This window comes from Parus major, chromosome 8 (assembly GCF_001522545.3).
Source record: "Parus major isolate Abel chromosome 8, Parus_major1.1, whole genome shotgun sequence".
Taxonomy (NCBI): Eukaryota; Metazoa; Chordata; class Aves; order Passeriformes; family Paridae; genus Parus; species Parus major.
In genome coordinates, this window is record NC_031777.1 from 19,663,150 (window position 1) to 19,681,123 (window position 17,974).

Consider the following 17,974-nt stretch of genomic DNA (forward strand, 5'->3'; position numbering starts at 1 on the left):
ATACTGCTTGTCTTCCAGTAGTTTTTTCTTCCACCTTTACCTATGAAGACTTCAGTGAGGCTTGGATGTGCCCTTGTTCTTCAGAAACTGATCCTTAACTATTCTTTGGGAATAAACCAGTTAAGGATCAGTTTCTACAGCACAACTCCCTTATTTCTTCCAGTACCCCATGAGATGAGTACTGGAATATTCACATTCCCAGGGCACCCAGTTCAGTGAAACAGCTCTGATCACCAGTATGTTCAAATAAATGCTTTCCTCAATACCCTTTTTTGGCTAATACTGACTACAAAAGCACTTCTCAAGTGGAATGAGCCCTATAACTGACATTAACCAATATGTTTGTGTGCAGAGAGACTTTTTCTCATTAAGGTTTTTAAAATATACGTTTCTCCCAGCCTGTAGAGCTCCTGTGTCACTCTTCCTTTTGTTTAAAACAAAACCAAATAATTTTCTAGCATCAGCTCCTACAGCATGTACAAATCACAGACTGGCACAGTGACATTGGCTTCCCCAAAAGGTTCAATGAGCAACAACTTTAATTCAAATAAGAAAACAAAGAAATTTAGAAAAACTCAGAAATAAAAGACGTTTCTTCCTATAAATACTATTTTCTTCTATTGACAGTTTGCAATTTATTTCAAAGAAAAACACTGATGCTGCTGCCAAATATAGCCAAACATTTCCCTTTCAAGATCAATAGCATTTCTCCTGTTGGCTTTTGTGGAAGACATTTTGAATGCAAAATACTAAAATATTGTTGTCTGGTCTTTTACTATTAGATGACTTCATAGCAATTATTACCAAAAATACAATTTTTGCCGATGTATCATCAGAATTTTCTAAGGAAGAATGCTACCATTTGAAAGCTAACAAAAAAACTCCTGAGTTAATTTCAGCTGCAAATTTAGCCAGTTATTCAAGCACGAGGACTAATGACTCAGCTGCAAGAACAAGTAGAGGGTAAACCATAGGCTTAAACACTGGATGATGTGGGTGTTTCACATGCAAAATCTGCATTTAATTCAAGAAATAATGTGACATTTTTAGTCATCTAGGACCTTAGCAACACAAATAATTTCATCTGCAATAGTTGTAGCTTTCAGAATGGAATTTCACACTGCAAGAAATGGAACTTTTGAAAATTTTTGACTTTTCTATTTTCTTTGGAAGATAAAAATAAATTTTAATTCCAGGTTACACAGCTCCTGTGTATTTAACTAAATTCTGACTCAAGATAAGCAGCATTTCCACTGTTGTTTTCTGTATTAATAAACCTCATAAATGGTGTTGGGATCCTTGATAACAAGCTTTCCCTTGGTCATCTTGAGCTAAAAAGTACTAAATTTTCATGAAATAAATTATTTATCTGTAGAAATAGGACTCATATCAAACAGGATAATATTTAGCAGATGTCAGTCTGAGTTCAGGATAAAAGCCATAAAGGCAGCTTCCAATTGTGCTGTTACAGGAAGGATATGAGTTTCTTTCCTGCAGCAAGAAGTGAGCCACTGCTATTTTATTTTCTGTACCAGAAAGTTCTGATTTGACATCTAAATTATTGGAGCATGTTGTTTCAGAGCAAAAAGGAGACTACTTGATTTATAAATGAAAGCTGGCAAGCTAAGGAGATACTGACAGAAACTATTGCTTTAGTCATCACAGAATATGACATTCTTGCATCTAGCATGTATTTTTTGGAAACAAATGTAGGACAAAATCCCACATGATTATGTAGGCTGAAAGCATTTTTAAAATATCATAAAACACGTGGATGAAGTGGAACTGATTGACATAATTTATTTAACTTTCTTAAAGCTTTTGACAATATTTCTTCCTAGAGGCTATTAAATGAAATATAATTCTAGGGAAGCCCTAACTAATATAATTATTTTATTTTAAAAAGCATGATAAATGTCCAAGAAATGTCTTGGCACAGAGAATGGCCAGTGTATTGATCAGAAAACGGGAAAGTACAAATCAGAAAAATCACCCTCACTATGAAAATTAAATCTGAGAAGGGATAGGGATGTGGAAAAGAAATTTATGTAATATGAAAATAATGTATGTTGCAGGAGAATGATGAAACAAAAGACCCAAGAAAGATCAAAATTAAGTCTCTGTAAGCTTTCTTTTATTAGAATTTAATAACTTTCCCTCTGGCTGTTTGTTTGAGCTAAGTGCTTTACAGAATTCCTGGAACTCCAACACTTGGAGTCTAATATCATAGTTAGTATGAATGCATTGTTAAAGTATAAATAATTTATTGCAAAAGCAAGCTAAGTAACCTATATTGAGTTTTCAAATAATGTTATCTATTAAAACTGCCATAACTGACTTTTCCTTCAATTTTGCAGAAAACTAGAGCTTTTGATATTCTAAACCAGAACCCACCACTTTACATTTACTGAACAGTAATTATTTTATAATTGGGAGTTTTCTCTGTATTAAAATAATTTTGGCTACTGCTCTCCATCACCACAGCTCCTTCACCATTGCTCTGTTTTTCTGCTGGATGAGGCACATTGTGGTGTTCCTCACGCTGCAGTTGTTTGGTTGTTTTCAAAGTCACCTGATAAAAGAAATATCCGTGAAGCTTCCACCTTTCCATTTGCTGCCTAGTGCTAGTATGAGTACTTCTGTTTCAACCCTTGATTGCTTTGGCAGAATAAGCTCAATCTTGCAGCTGCATAGTGATGTTAATTTCTACTGGGATCCCAGCAAAACATGGGCAACAAATTACAAAATTAAGTGTGTTCAAAGTGTTTGTCTTTGTAATATAAACCAGCTAAAAGTACACAAAAGGTCTGTCTCTCTGTCAGCCTTTCCTGGTATTGTAGTAATGGCTGGGACTCAAGCAGTGACTAGAAATAGCTATTTAGAAAATTTAGCAACCATATGTTGTTTTTAATTTACCTTAAGATAATGAATGTGTGATTTATGTTTGCCTTTATTAGTAAAATGTTATTCCTGATAAAAATATTACTAAAACCATTCATGTGATCAAGACTGAATGGCATAGGCTTTGGATCCTGGTAATTACAGACCTTGAAAAACAGGAACTTGTCTTTAGTGTTAATATATTCAGCAAATGTAAGAAGTTCTAAAAGCAATTTGTAGAAAAAAAATTATTATTAAATTTTTTGATGTTTAGTTTTGATTATTTGGATATTTTTAAGCCTTCATTTATGAAGGCTTAAAGATATCTTCCACTGCACTTTTATCTGTTTACAATTCTAATTAAATAGAACACATTGAAGAAATTGGAGGTTTGTTTACTTTTGCAATGAAACTACTTAAAGTGGAAAAAAAGACAGTGTGAATACAGCCCAATTTTTTTGCATATGAAAGGGATTGGGGGCATTGTATGTACCTACTCTGCCACATGGTTTAAGCTGTAGTGAGAGAAAACAAAATCTTTTGAATGTTCCTTTCTCTTTATATAACTTTTTTGCTTTAATTTTGAATAAAATTACTTGGATAATCTGACAGTAAAAATATGTTTTAACAAAAAAATGTTTAAATGGGTTCCCACCAAGAATCTCCTAATTAGTAATCATTAATACAATTCGAATTCTCTCCTTTTGCATATCCTAAATCTTACTAGCTCTTGTAACTCTTACAGAGTATTATGTAAAGATAAATTAATTTTTTCACTCTGAGGGTCACCATCTTCTCCAATAGGCATGATAAATATTAAGCAGGAAGTATCAGTACTCATTCCATCTAAAAGTGGACTTGTGATAATTAATAGAACCAACAACAAGATTTGCTGAGTTTTCAAGACAGTTCAGATATGCTAGTTCTTAAAATTAGTTTTCTAAAACTTTAGTTCAATGACTGTGTTTCATACAGCCATTATTGCTACAAAGAAAACAAAATTTCCTTTAGTTTGTACTATAGTTTCTAGTTCCCAGAAACTTTCAGAAGTCAAACTTCCAGAGAACTGTAATCTCTTACTTGATTCCACAAGTTTTGACAGTAGTCTCTACTAAAAATGAGGAAAAATAATTTGGAGGCAGATCCTAATTATTTGTAAAGCTTACTGTCTATTAAAATTATGCCAAGGTAGATAAGGAACTGACTAAATACAAATACTTCATAAAACAAAAGATCTTGTAGACCCTTCTACACAGAAGAGAGTAGCCCCCATTTCTTTAGAAGCCCTTCAGTGGCTCTCAGGAGGTTGCTGGCCTCCTCCTCCCTCCAGTGTGAGAATCAGGAGTCTGCAGAGAGCCCATTAGCTGCTGGCTCTGCAAGCACTGGCTGTTGCACACCAGCTAATTTAGCTCAACACTCTTCTGCCTTGTGTAATGAGACCCTTGGTACTTCCCTGTATTTCCTTTACAGTGGGTTCACTTAACACCCTCCTCTCGGACCAGTACAACTTGTGTAAATATAGAAATTAGAGAAGGGTGAGACACTCTCTACATGTTTATTCTCATCCATAATCCAGTGAAGAAATTCTCACAAGCTTCTATTCCTGCTTAAAACTTTTTTATTTGTCCCTTTTCATACTCAGGCCAAATCATGTACTCAAAAAAGTTTAGATTTAGGCCTTGTTTCATATGTCAAATATCAGTTATCTTCTAGTAAATCTTCATCCAAGGCAGTTTTTTTTTTAAATGGGCAAAGGTCCCCATGCTTGTGCAATTCATGGGAAAAAAGGGAATCTTGCAGTTTTGTTTGAATTTTTTTCAATGTAAAATGAGCAACTATAACCTTTAAACCTAAGGAATAATTAATATTTGCAAGGTATGTTATTAGATTGGGGTTATAACAAATTGTTGTGCAGCTTTAACAAGAAATAAATTCTTTCAAAAGTTCCACTAACATGAGTGGTTGTTAAGCTCAGTGTTTCAGCAGAGGCATCTTTCCAAGAAACACTGACATGCTGTCTGTTGCCAAGTGCTGACCTAACCTGTGAGAGGCTACCCAAATTTGTTTAACTTCTTCTCTTTTACACTCACCCTACTAAATTTAGTGATTTTTCTGATGAGTGGTCTCCTGGCTGTAGTTCAAGGATATAATGAATAGTCCTTAAAACCAAACTCATTTCAGAATTCACATGGCTCCTGACCCTCATTCTAAAGATCAAGAGGTGTGAGGGAACATGAAATGCATAAATGAAGGAAACCCTCTATTCACAGTACCAGATCTGAGCTCATTTGTGTCTTGCACCCCATGAACAGGGTCAGAGATGAAAGCTAAAGTGCCCATGAAACCTTTAATGGCCATTACAGCAGACCGAGGCGACCGACAGAGCCTGACAGAAAGCAGAGAGAATGTTCTTGCAAAAGAAAAAGAAATGACCTGCCTTGGGGTTATGTGAATCTGCATTATGTAGAATCTATATGGTGAAATTCTTGCAGTAGGCTGGAGTTACAAAGAGGATTGCTGGGTATTTTTTTCTAATGTCTTAGGGACCAATAAATTTAATAAGCAACTTGACTAAGAGCTGTATTGCCCACATTCTTGGTTCCATTTTAGTAAGGACTCTGCATTTACAGAGTCTGTTCTTTTCAGTAAAGCAGACCAAAAAAAGCCCAGAAGGCAGGACATGGCAGGAAGCTAGGAAATTATCTTCTCAAATTGTCTAACTGGGATCTTGCAGTGGTAAGATGGGAGATGACCTTGGCATTAGAAAAACTACAGTATTACCAAAATACAATGGGTGATATAATACAAGACAAGACCTGGCATGCTATACAGAGCAGAGAATTTTGAAGTACTGGTATTGAAAACATGAACGTGGAGCTTCAATTTTACATTCTGATTAAAGACAGGAGGAGAAATTCAGTGGAGTACATAATGAAAAAATGTTAAGATTTGTCTAAAAACAATGTAGTTTTAGCAATTTTATTTTTAACAAAACAGATCGAGGGGTAGCATATGTATGAACAATCCTAGATATAAATAACTGATCGTAGCAAGTTGCAGTGAAAAGATGCCACATCTTGTGCAATAAGTTCTTTATTTCTTTTACTGTGACTGGTGTGACTGACTGTTGGCACAAAAAGAGATGAACAGTTGAGAATGGAGACAACCGTTCTTCCTTCACAGAAAATGACAATAATTTTGAGTGACAATTATTTGACAATTATTTCAGTGTTATGTCTTGTGAGGCTTCTTTTCCTGTTTTATTATTTAAGTAGATTACTGAATTGCAGAATGTGATATGGTGAGGACAGGTAAACAGATAGTTGTATTCACTGGCCATTAATGAAACAAACTGCAGTGCTATGTAAGATGGAAAGATACAAATGTTAACCCTGGAAGTAGGAAGGATGATAACTGAGCTGAAGTATACAGAAGCATATATAGTTACAGCAAAGACAAAGCACACAGGATTCACAAGAGAATCTCTGCCATGAATTTTAGGTTATGTCTACCTGGTAAAAAGCAATGCTGTGCAAAGATGTTTGTACTAACACTAAATGTACCACAGTTATAAGAAAAACAAAGTAGCCATATTAGTGGTTATCTGATGTGTAAGTATCAGTGAATGTAAGGAGCAAGGATATATTGCTTCAGTGAAGTGCCTGAGTTGACACAGTGCTGGTTTTTCCTAATTAGGAAGCATTTCATACAGTTCTTCAGAGCCCTGCTTGGTAGATGTTCTTTAGCTGGATTAGAAAAAAATAAAAAGTCCTCCAAACAGCTATCAGAAATGCTCAAAAGAATACTCTGCAATGGGGGAAATGCCCTGGGGGAAGGCTGTAGTTCTCACTTCAGTGCTGTCGAGTGCAGTGTGTACCCTGAGTCACACAATGGATGAGTAACTTTTCAGCTTTCTCTGTTCTCCACCAACACTGTAGCTGCATCTAACCCTGTTAAGCCTAAATAAGACTCCAGAGTACTGGAGAAAAGTGCCAGAAGCCCGTAATGTTAAGATCATCAGACTTTCTGCTGACAGTTTTGACACTTAAATGGCTTCCATCATTACAATACCTGAGCATTCACAAATCTGAATAAATGCATCTTTATGATGCATTAAAAAATAAAAAAGTGGAATATTTTACGTCTCCCCTCTCTTTCAGGGTACATCTGCAGGAGAGAAGGAACAGGAGCAAATGCTCAGATAACCCCAGAATGATATGAGATTTGATTTCTAGAGGCCAGTTCACTCAGTCTCATTTTGTGCTTTGAATCAAAGTTGAGAATAGTATAGCAGAAAAAATGTTCAGCTGCCACTTGCGTAAGGAAATAGAAATATCTAACAACAGCTAATGATAGCAACTTAGATGCTGTAAGCAATGATAGATTAGAAAATAAGGATGTTAAATACTGGGAGTGTAGAGCACAAGCTATCAGATGTAGTAACATTTTAATAGGACTGTGAGTGTGAGATCTGAAAGACCATCTTGATTCTACTGAAGTGGCAACTCTAATGAGTTAATATGCAAATTTCCTCCACCAAATGAGAGCAAAGTGGTTTTGCCATAAAGCCAGGAAGTCACCGACTATAAACTTTTCACTGGTGGGAAGATCCACTGGTGGCAATTAGATCTGGAAATCACTAATGGAACTCTGGGTAAGAAATTGGGTTTTTATTGTTCGCAGCAATGCAGGGCTGAAATGCAGCTTTGGTTCTTCAGCTGGATGTTCATAAAATCAGCTGTGGTTCAGGATAGGAAAATTTGCTTATGGATGATAAATATTCCTGATTCAATATAAAAGGTCTTCCCAGGGAAGAAGTATTTTTTCCAATCTAGTTTCTTAATATATCTCATCTAAATAAGAAAAATTAATCTTCTTTTAGCATCCCTTTAACTACCAGAATGAAATTAAAAGCTACTATTCACCCAAAGGACACAGCTTAATTACCTTAAGATGAACTGTTTAAAATAACTTGAAGAATATTTAGGACATGTTATTTTAAACATCTACAGTTCATTCCTTAGCATGATAACTTGGCTTAATTACTTATCTCAGTTTTAGTTTCAGATCTGTAAAAAAATAGTCTGTTAATTTTAAACATGTATCAGCTTTCACTGTGACAGAAATGGATAAAATCTGGGATAGTATGGCTGTCAAAACCAGCATTCCCTCTCTCCTTCTGGAGTTCCTAAATCAGGTTGGCCCATGCACTCATCACTGCCTAATTCTATAGCCAAACTGGTCAAAGTTTATTTCATTTTTTTCAAAGTCTTCTGCTTCATTCAAGCCACTGGGTGTACCAAAGGCAGGGTAGCTTTCAAAAAGCTGATATCTATTTAAATTATCATACTTCCAAAGTTAGAAAAGAACATGGTGTTGCACTGATACTATTCACCTCAGCAAAGAATTTCTACCCTCAAGGTTCCTCTGCATGCTTCTATCTACACAGATGGCAAGTTTCCATCCTTGGTCATTCTCTGGCAGACATTGGTATTTCTGATATACTTGTTGACATAAAGCATAAAATGGGAAGCTGAAAATATTTTGAAGCTTGGAAGTGTTTATGGTGCACATGCTTCTATATATGCACAAATTGCTCATCTATCGTTCCCATATAAAATGTGCATATATTTACAAACAGTTTATTTACACTTATTTCTAGATAAAATTCATTTACAGACCTGCTTTTTTCTTCAAAATCTCACAAAACAGTAACACATAAATAGTGTTGAGACAGTGTAAAACCTAGCAGAGATTAGAACATGTGTAAACTTTCTCTAGTTCAGCAGTTTTACAGGAAACACTTACTGAGGTTCTTGCTCATAGCCCAATTTTTCTGCAAAAGGGCTATCAAATATAGGAGAGACACAGAAAACCTTAATTTTAAGTAACAGCTTTCCCTGACTGCAGAGCTCTGGTTACTTGTTTTAGGCTTCAACTTACCTTTCACAGCTTTGAATCACCAAAAAATTAAAATGTGATAGTCATTATTTCCCATCCCACCTCTAATTTTCTCTCTATAGAAATGTTTAAATTATTATATAACCATATACATTCATGGAGCCAGATAATGATTTACCATACAGTAAAATAAAAGAAGACCCCTGAATCTGAAACAAAACCTCTGGTCTCAAGGTTCCCACAAACAGCTGCCTACGTTGCATGTTTGATTTAAAAATGTCCTAAAACATTGAAGTTTTGCTCCAGATGCTACAGACTATCTGGGTTCCTCTTTGCATGTCCACTTGGTCATGACCAAGAAGTCAGAAGTACTCTCAAGATCCCATGTAGTAGTCAGGTTAAAAACACATTGAAAATGTTCCTAAAAGACTGTGCTCATGGCTGCTGTATTTTTGAAACTACTGAGAGGCATCTGAAAATACTTTGGTGGCATTGGGCCAATTAATAGGAAATCTCAGCTCAATACTCTAGAAAACAAAGCAGGTTCAAATCCCCATGGGGATTTGACCTGTGGGAAGAAAGGCCATGCTCAGATACCAATGAGGCTACATTTGAGGGAAACCATTCCTGCCAAGTCTGTATCACTTTGCAGCCGAGGATGCAAGATCCAGGCATCAGATGGCACATAAATGGGATTCTGCCTGCAGCAGGGAGGTGAGAGCACGCGGGGGAGGTGGTGGCTAACAATCCCTATTCCTAGCATCACTTCAGGGAAGGAGGAGTGGGATTTTTAAAATTTTCTTTTTTAATGACTGTTTAATGCAAAAACTGCATGGATGGGTGCAAATATCGGCACCAGGAAAACAAAGGTGTCTACTCATCCTTTGTTCTGCCAAACCAGATGCATGTTCCTCCACTGAAGAGAAGATTCTCTGAGCTGGATTCCAGTTTGGGAGACGTGCCTGGCAGAGGCTCCTGTTAGGACCTGGAAAGCAGGGTGAGGCTTCCTATGAAGCCTTTCATAATAGTTTGCTATCAGTGAGATTTGAGTAGACCTTGGGAGCTGCTTAAAGGACTGCAGGAGCTACATTTCTCTGGGGAAGGGCCAAAAATTAAAGGAAGAATGAGTAAGCGCAAGTCTTATGGAATCAGCATTCAGACACAAACAAATAAAAAGCCCAAACCAACACCTCAAGTTGGGCAGCTGTATGATAACAGAGAAACTTTATAAATAAACTATAACTGGTATTTTCAGCAGCATTTTGGTAAGTCACAGCCTTTAGATAAAGTTAATTTCAATGTACAGGTTCTATAGCAAAACTCCTTTTTTAACCAAAACAAGAGAAAAAAATTATATAACAGTTCCGTGGGGAATTTTTCTGTGACAGTTGACAGCCATTAGGCTTGTTTGATGCTTATGAGGGCAGACAGCTACTTCCCTCACCCACAACTGTTTAACTTCTAAATTTGTGCTCAGAATCAATTTCCAGCTTCAGCTACTTTTTCTGGGTTCTCTTTACTTCTCTGACTAATCTGAATGTCATTTTAATGTTTTCATAAGTACAGTAAATTCCCTAAAAGGACAAGTGGAACAATGAGGATATCAGAGAAGTCCACATTTCATGGATGCCACAGGATGCTGTCTTGTTCTGGCTGTTTAAATAAAGACCAGGGTCTTCTTTTAATGTTTAGTATTTTTGTCTCACTACAGCCAGTCTTTCATTTTCTCCCCTTAAATGCACACAGATTTATTAATGTAACAAGGTTGACACTGAAGTTCTAAGTTTATATAGAATCACTGTCAGTAAGGCAGACTGGACCAAATCCTGCCTCCAGTAAGAGAAACTTCTACTGCTAAGACCATGAACTCTGTAAACTTTTTTCTGTCTAGACCACGGGATATGTTCTACAAACATATCAGCTTAGAACATCTAAGCTCTCTGAGAGTGGCATTAATAATTGTTGACTGAAAGATTTTTGTAACCCAATGATCTCCAAGAACTACACCATTATCTATAATGAATTACATTCCACATAAACTGGAGATTTGGAAATCTGTGTCCAGAACTGAAGTTCTCTGCTAAATATCAGAGTACTCAAGGTCACCTATGTACCTACATGTTCTCCCTCCTATAACTTAATCTAACTAATATCTCCCACCACCACCAGGCAATTTTTGTGCAGTTATTGTCTAGGTAAACAATACATAATGTTTTAATGTTTGTTGAAAGTTCCTGAAACAGTAAATGGCAGCATATGCATCTATTTACATACTCTCTGTCCAACACTGTGTCTTTATAGTCTTGATACCTTCTGAATTTAAATCTGAGTTAAGTCAGGTTCTGATTTGTTAGACTACTGACAGATTGCTAAAATAAATTTTAAACACAGACTGTGTGTTCATGAAAATATCACATATTTACTCTGTTAATTATAATGAACTTTACATATCATTATTCCAACCAGGGAGTTTTTCAGAAAGGACAGAGTTGTATTTCCCTATTTCTTAGAAGTACCATAGATGGGGGCCTCACTTCTTACCTTAAAAACAGAAACCAGGATCACACTGTGAGAGCAGGTACACCATGCACAGACTGAGAACATAAGGCATACAGAGCATCAAACAAGTACAACCTGGGTGCTGTAGCAAATTGCCACAGATCATGTGAAAAAAAAGATGAAGGGAAAGATTTACAGCTAAGGAACTTAACCAATAAGAGATGTAATGAAGAATGTGGCTCTTATTTCTATTAACCAAAGTATGTTAAAGCAGTATGGAATAACTGTTGGAGCATGAAAATTAATCTTCTTTGGGAATTTAGATTTTTATTTCTTGCTCATAAAGTGTCTAACAGTAGATTATAATTTTATATATATATATAATGCCTGCTTATTAATCATATTTAGTTATATTTCAGTGATTTTTTTCTTTTCTCTTTTGGTCTGCTATTGATGAAGAACAATATATTTATTAAGTACATGTATAAAATATGAGCTGTGATTCTAAAATTATAGCACTCTGTAAGACAAATGGTTCTGCTTTTCTCCCCTGAGTAGAATTGTGATGCTGGCTAGAAGTGTCTGAGATTTAGGGTTTTGAATAGCAGTGACGAGGTGCAAGTGGGGATTTAAGAAAAATGTAAATCTTTTTATTTCCTTCTAGTCAATGTTGACCTTGTCTGACCTTGCCTCAAGGATTCACTCCTCTAGGAATTAGGCTAGTGTAATTCTATTTTATGCTATTCTAGTTCTTACACTGCTCTCATCTGCATAGTATTTCAATGTCTTCCAGGTTCAGCATTATAACCACCAGGATGAATGCTATTTTCTTTCTTTCTTCCTCCTTCTCTGGGGAAATAGCATGAATAAGTGCAATATTTTCTGTATATGCTGTTTCCTTTGTGCCGTAGTAGAGTAATTTAATGTTCATATGCCATTTTGTCACTTCTATACCCATCATAAACATCTGCTTTCTTCAAAAAGAAAAGAGGTTATCCAAGGTGAACATTGCAATTTAAACTATCTTCAGAACTCTCAAGAAGCAGAGTTAGAAAGTAGAAGAAAGATCCATAAAAACAAAATCTTCTGTTGTAAAGGTCCCATAACAGAAATGCAATTCTATCCAGATGCCCCACTTCCTTTATGCACAAAGGCATGTATTTCCTGAGGAGTTAAATGTGCAGACCATAGGAGCACTTGTAAAGGCTGTAGGAGCATCACAAAATACACACTTCCTCAACAATAAAGACTTTCAGAAATTTTAGTCCTCTCATCCTTAAAAACTGAATTAATCATAATCCTAAACCTAAACACATACTCTCTGGAGAAGCTAATGTAATAATTTTCTGGGATTTCCATCCTGAAATTCAGAAAGATGCTGAAGTACATAATTAAGGCGAATAATTCCAATTGATGACTTTGCAGTTAAGGATGCTTTAACCTGTCATGAGTCTGACCAGCACACAGAGAGTCACACTTGCTGTGAGAGCACATACCAATGTGAACTATGTAGGGTATCAAAAGAAATGAAACAGGCCATCTGTGCTCTCATACCATATGTGGCACCAAGTTCTGTGTGTTATTACAACCAGACACAGTCTGTAACTTAGCACATGCCAATAATTCAACTGTTGTCAACTGCTCAATGAATTCATTGTCTTCATTAAACACTTGAGTAGCTGTGCTATTAACCTAAAACAGAATTAGACTCGTCAAGCCTTTCTTAAAGCAAAAGGTACAAGAAGCCAAGTACAGCCACAACAATTAAGGTTCAGAGGTATACACTAAAGGACTTACTGTGATTATCAGCCCTTTTTCCTGGAAATATTTAACCAGTGGGACTGCATTCTGCTTGAAATTCATTAATCTTCTCTGGGTGGCTTTCAGGTTATCATCAGGTCTTCCTTGCTGTTCTGCACGCTTCAGTAACCTTTCTTTCAGCCTTTGACTGGAACATGCCAGAAATACCACCAAATCTGGGGTACAGATCTGTGGAAAGAGCAATTCAATAAGTCTGATTAAGTTGATTATCCAGCATTACAGGACTCAGCAATTCCATTATTATGTGAGGCTCAGATATGTTACATTTGCATAAGTTCGAACTTGATGTAGGCATTAATTTTCTGGTTTTTTTTGACGGGAAGTTTGTGGCCTTAATTGAGGGTGTCCTGGTTTAGGGCAATTTAACATCATAATCAACCCAGGACAGAGGATCTTGTTGATCTTATGTGAGGTTAGTCAACTTGTTTCACCTGATATGTAAGGAGAAAATTTAATTAAATAATTTTACTTCACAGCAAAAACCTTCTCTAGCCTATGTTCATCGTTTGCATTACCAGAACGCTCCCCTACTAATTTTTTTTTTTTTAAAGAGCAAAATATAGATGTCTCATACTCTGCAGGAAAATGGTTGCATGTTTCTGTCTGGAAACTCTTTAAGTAAGGTGTTATTTAAAATCCAGCAGCCACTATGAAGCTAACTGATGGTTAGGATCAGGTGAAAACAGACATGTTCCAATAGCTACGGTTTCTTGTAACACTTTCTCTATTTCTCTAAATCTCTCTAAAGCTTCAGTACACTTTTCAAGAGGTTGGGTGGGGCAGCTAAAAGGGTTTTAATTTCCCCTATCCTTTCTTGTCTGTGTGGTGAGCATTGGTATGTGTCACACCCATTCCTGCACTATGGTTCAGGAAGTAAAGGAATGAGATAAACAAAATTTTTTTCATTCTAGCTCTTTCTCAGTTAAATCTTCTTTATAAGATGCTATTGAGCATTTAAAGAAGAGATATCTCTGGTGCTTGATGTGGGGAAAGCAGTGATAGACCCAGTTTCTTATGAAGACAAATGTTCACAGGCAATCTTTGGAGGTCACTACTACTTAGTACCTATGGTGAAAACAACAGAAGCCAAAGAATCTCAACACATTTGTTAAATACTCCCAGGGATGGTCACTCAACCATTTCCCTGTTCCAATGCTTGACAATCCTTTCCATAAAGCAATTTTTCCTAACATTCAATCTAAGCCTCCCCTGGTGCAACCTGTGACTTGCTTCCTCTCACCCTAAAGTCACTCAGATACCTGAATTTGCAAGATTTTTAAAATGCAGCTACAAATGTATATTAACTTTGTTCATAACTTTCCTCCATCTGGTTGATGCAAAGAAATCTACCTCTCCTAAAGTTCTCACTAGCATAGTGCTATCTTTTCAAACACATTAGAATTATCTGTAAGAAGCATTTAAGATGAAAACAAACAGTTCAAGCTTTTATCTGATTACACATTAGAAAGGATTTATTTGTTCTTGCATACAAGCACAAACTCATTTCTGCTGTCTTTACTTACCTGAACCAAAAAGTTCATACTTCAATTTTAACTAATATTAGTAAAAACAGTGGCTTCCTATTTTAGAAATGACATAACCTAGTTACAATGCAAATGATGGTAGATGCTCAAGAATGTTAAACAGACATTTTTCTCATGATGTTTTCTGTCTACAGAATAATTTTGTCTTTGTTCAGCTTGATGCAATGTAAATTTGAAAGTCAAATTAGAGCTATACACCAGTATCACATGGATTCTACCTACTATGGTGTAAATAATAACTGATTTCTATCTTTATGTTAATTATAAAGTTGCTATAATATATTGTTATTGAGGCCCAGAACAAAGCAATTAAGCTTCTGAATACTTTCTTTGTCTAGGTCTCTCTACCCAAGGGTGTTAAACTGCATAAAGAAAACCATATTTCTAGACTGAGTAGTCAAAACTTCCCATGGGAGAATCTGGAAAATTAATAACTAAGTTTAAAAAAACCCAAAATCCTATCTAAGTTGGGTTTCAGTCATTTGAGTGAATACAACATGAAGTATAGTTTGGCCTTTTTTACTGTCAGTCTGAGTAAAAAAGGTTCTTAGGAAGTCAAAAGAAACCAATACAATTTCTGCAGCCTGAGGTGCTGGTCATTAGCCTTTACGAATGAGGTCACTGACAGAGTAGTATATGGATGTGAGGAAGCAGAAAGTGGTGAAAAAGCAGAGCCATTTTCAAACAATAAAGGACAGTCTGAAAAGCAGCATTAGCAAGAAAGATGGTGGCCTCTTTATCATTACAGAAAATTAAATAGGATTTAAAAGAAAATCAAATTATTTTTTACACACATTGTAGATGATTGGAGACATGAGCACACAAACTACAAAGACAATAGTTCTGGTAATTATTTATGAGTATCTATTAGATTTTGAAACAATTAACCTTATAACCTGTTTTTTTAAAATAACTTCCAGTGGGAGAGAAGCTCTCTCCTACCTCTATCACATGTCCCTCAGCATCAAGAAACCAGAGTAACTTTCTCTTCCCTTTTCAGACTATTGTAAACAGACAGTTACTCTGTCTGTTCATGGGATGAATTAATTATGAAAGTTAATTTTACTACCACATAATAGCTTTAAGGCACATAATTATTCACATGAAAGACTATGAAAGTAAGTTTCTGTGTTAGACTTTAATGCCATATGGACATTATTAAAAGTAGCTTGGTTAAATAAGGTTGCTTCACTAGTAATAGAAGAATAATGAGGAATTTGGGAATTCAAAAAGCATACAGAACTAAAAAACCCAAATTATGACACAGATAGATTCTGAAAGAAAGTGCTACAGATTTCAAAGCCTGTTAGTCCTGGAACACAGTCTGATGAAAGGGAATGGCTGATATACCTTGCAGCAGACTGAGCACAGAAACATCTCAAATCCCTGTGTAGATATCCAGCTGATTGAAGCTTCCTAACATACATTACACAGGGACTCAGGATCTAGTAAAGTGGAGGACAAAAGGAGTTTATACAAGTGAGTAGTTTAATTTAATATTACATATCTGTTTTCCTAATAATAGTGGCAGAAAGATGGTAAGAATTTTTCAGACTTTCCAAGCCATAGCTGGCCTTGCTTTCAGTGCTCGGCACTTCAGGACGGCACCTACTCTGGCTAGGAAGTCATACCAGAGCTTCTCAAGTGCAGGGCTGGAGCTTCTGTGCACCACCAGACTTCACATACAGCATCAAATCTTACAGAGAGTACCTAGAATAAACAGACTGCTCATGAAATTATCAGGAAGAGGGCCTCCTTCAGTCTCACACAAACATGACAGTGCAGCCTAACCACAACCAATCTCAGGTCTCTAAAGGAACTGTGGCTGGGGAGGTGCAGCCCCACAGGAAGGGAAGGATCCGAATGCCGCCGTGGTTCCATCAGGTGTGCAAGTTCTCATCTGCTTTTAGTTCCCCACAAACTGCACTGATTGTAGAAGTCAGTCACTGTTTATGAAAATGGGAAAACAAACCCTGGGCATCCTGGGCTTAATTTCTTTCTTTTTTTTTTTCTAATTGTAAAATGAGGATAATAACAAGGTATGCCTTGGACAATTCATTAATTAGGTTTAATTGTCTCCTTTTGCTTTTGAAAACTGAAAGTTCTCTACAGAATCTGAGTACTGTTCTCAATTTTTTTACAACAGTAATAATACAAAAAACATTATTAGAATCACAGGTATTAAGACTACCTTTTTTCTGACACTTTGGGTTTTTTAATCTGACATATGTTTCACTCACAGAAATAAAATGTCAGCGAAAACAATGCTTTAAAATTCTCGTTTCAAGAAACCTAGTTTCAAATGAAGCATTTTCTGAGAGATTTTTTGAAGTGTGAAAAAAAAGTAATTCAAGCATATCTGAGGTAGGAATTCAAAACAGAATCTGATTACGTGATGTCTCTATGAATTCAACTTTTACCTGCAGAATACGCATCTTTACCATCAGAAAGTAGCTGAAAACCATTTATAAAAGAAACACAAGGTGCACAAAAGGGTAACATCTCTCCTGTATGCATAGGCATACAGACCTAATGGCACTTAATGTCATTATTTCTCCTACATGCATTTACAGCCTTCAGGATACACCTTGAAATGCTATTGATATTTCACTCCTATTTACATGAATCACTTTGCTTCCACTTACTTCAACTCTACCTGCCTGCAAAACATGCTCATAAATAGTTTTAGCTACAATGTAACAGGGTAGTGTGAATATATGGGCATCTGGGGTTACTTCTCTAGAAACATATCTATTCTCCTATGTAATTATGGGTATAAATTGCTTTTTTTCTATCAAAGGAGAATGGTTTTTATGACTCATTTGAAAAGGAAGCCTTTTTTCAAACTCACAACTAAGTATTGTTGAGTTTTATGGCTAGGGAATAAGTTTTGTTCTGAGACTTGCTTGTAGAAAAGTTGTACAGAACCAACACAGACAGAAGAGCTGGATTCCTACATGCTGATTTCCCCTAGTACACACATCCTGTGCTCAAGGCAGAGGGTTTTATTCATGTCCAGCAGTGCATGTGAGGTAGGACTATGGGGGCTCAGAAAAGGGAAATTGACTACTTACTGACTGGAAGAAGGAAGAAGGGAGAATCTTTGCCTATGGGAACCAACAGGTTTCTGGTTATTCATTTTAAATGAGATGAAGAGCATATGGCATCAACTCAGAATAAAACTGGTGGGTACATCTTATTTTTTAGAATAATATTTACTAGTAAGTAAATCCTACTCTCTTTGAGTCTGAATCTCCTTCCTAAACTGGAACGAGGAGTAAATTGAGAGTAATTCAATGCAAGTTGATGGTGATATTGACATTAAGCAG

At 36.1% G+C, this 17,974-nt stretch overlaps 2 protein-coding genes across 2 annotated transcripts in view; one reads left to right on the forward strand and one right to left on the reverse strand.

Moving 5' to 3' along the window:
- The window catches only part of AK5 (adenylate kinase 5), an 81,236-nt gene that overhangs the window by 50,058 nt on the left and 13,204 nt on the right, over positions 1-17,974 (reverse strand). The window contains exon 5 of the mRNA XM_015635792.3: positions 13,078-13,269. Within this exon, the coding sequence (XP_015491278.1) occupies positions 13,078-13,269 (192 nt within the window). The remainder of the gene's footprint in view (positions 1-13,077; positions 13,270-17,974) is intronic.
- The window catches only part of PIGK (phosphatidylinositol glycan anchor biosynthesis class K), a 148,031-nt gene that overhangs the window by 34,765 nt on the left and 95,292 nt on the right, over positions 1-17,974 (forward strand). The gene's annotated exons all lie outside the window — the stretch shown is intronic.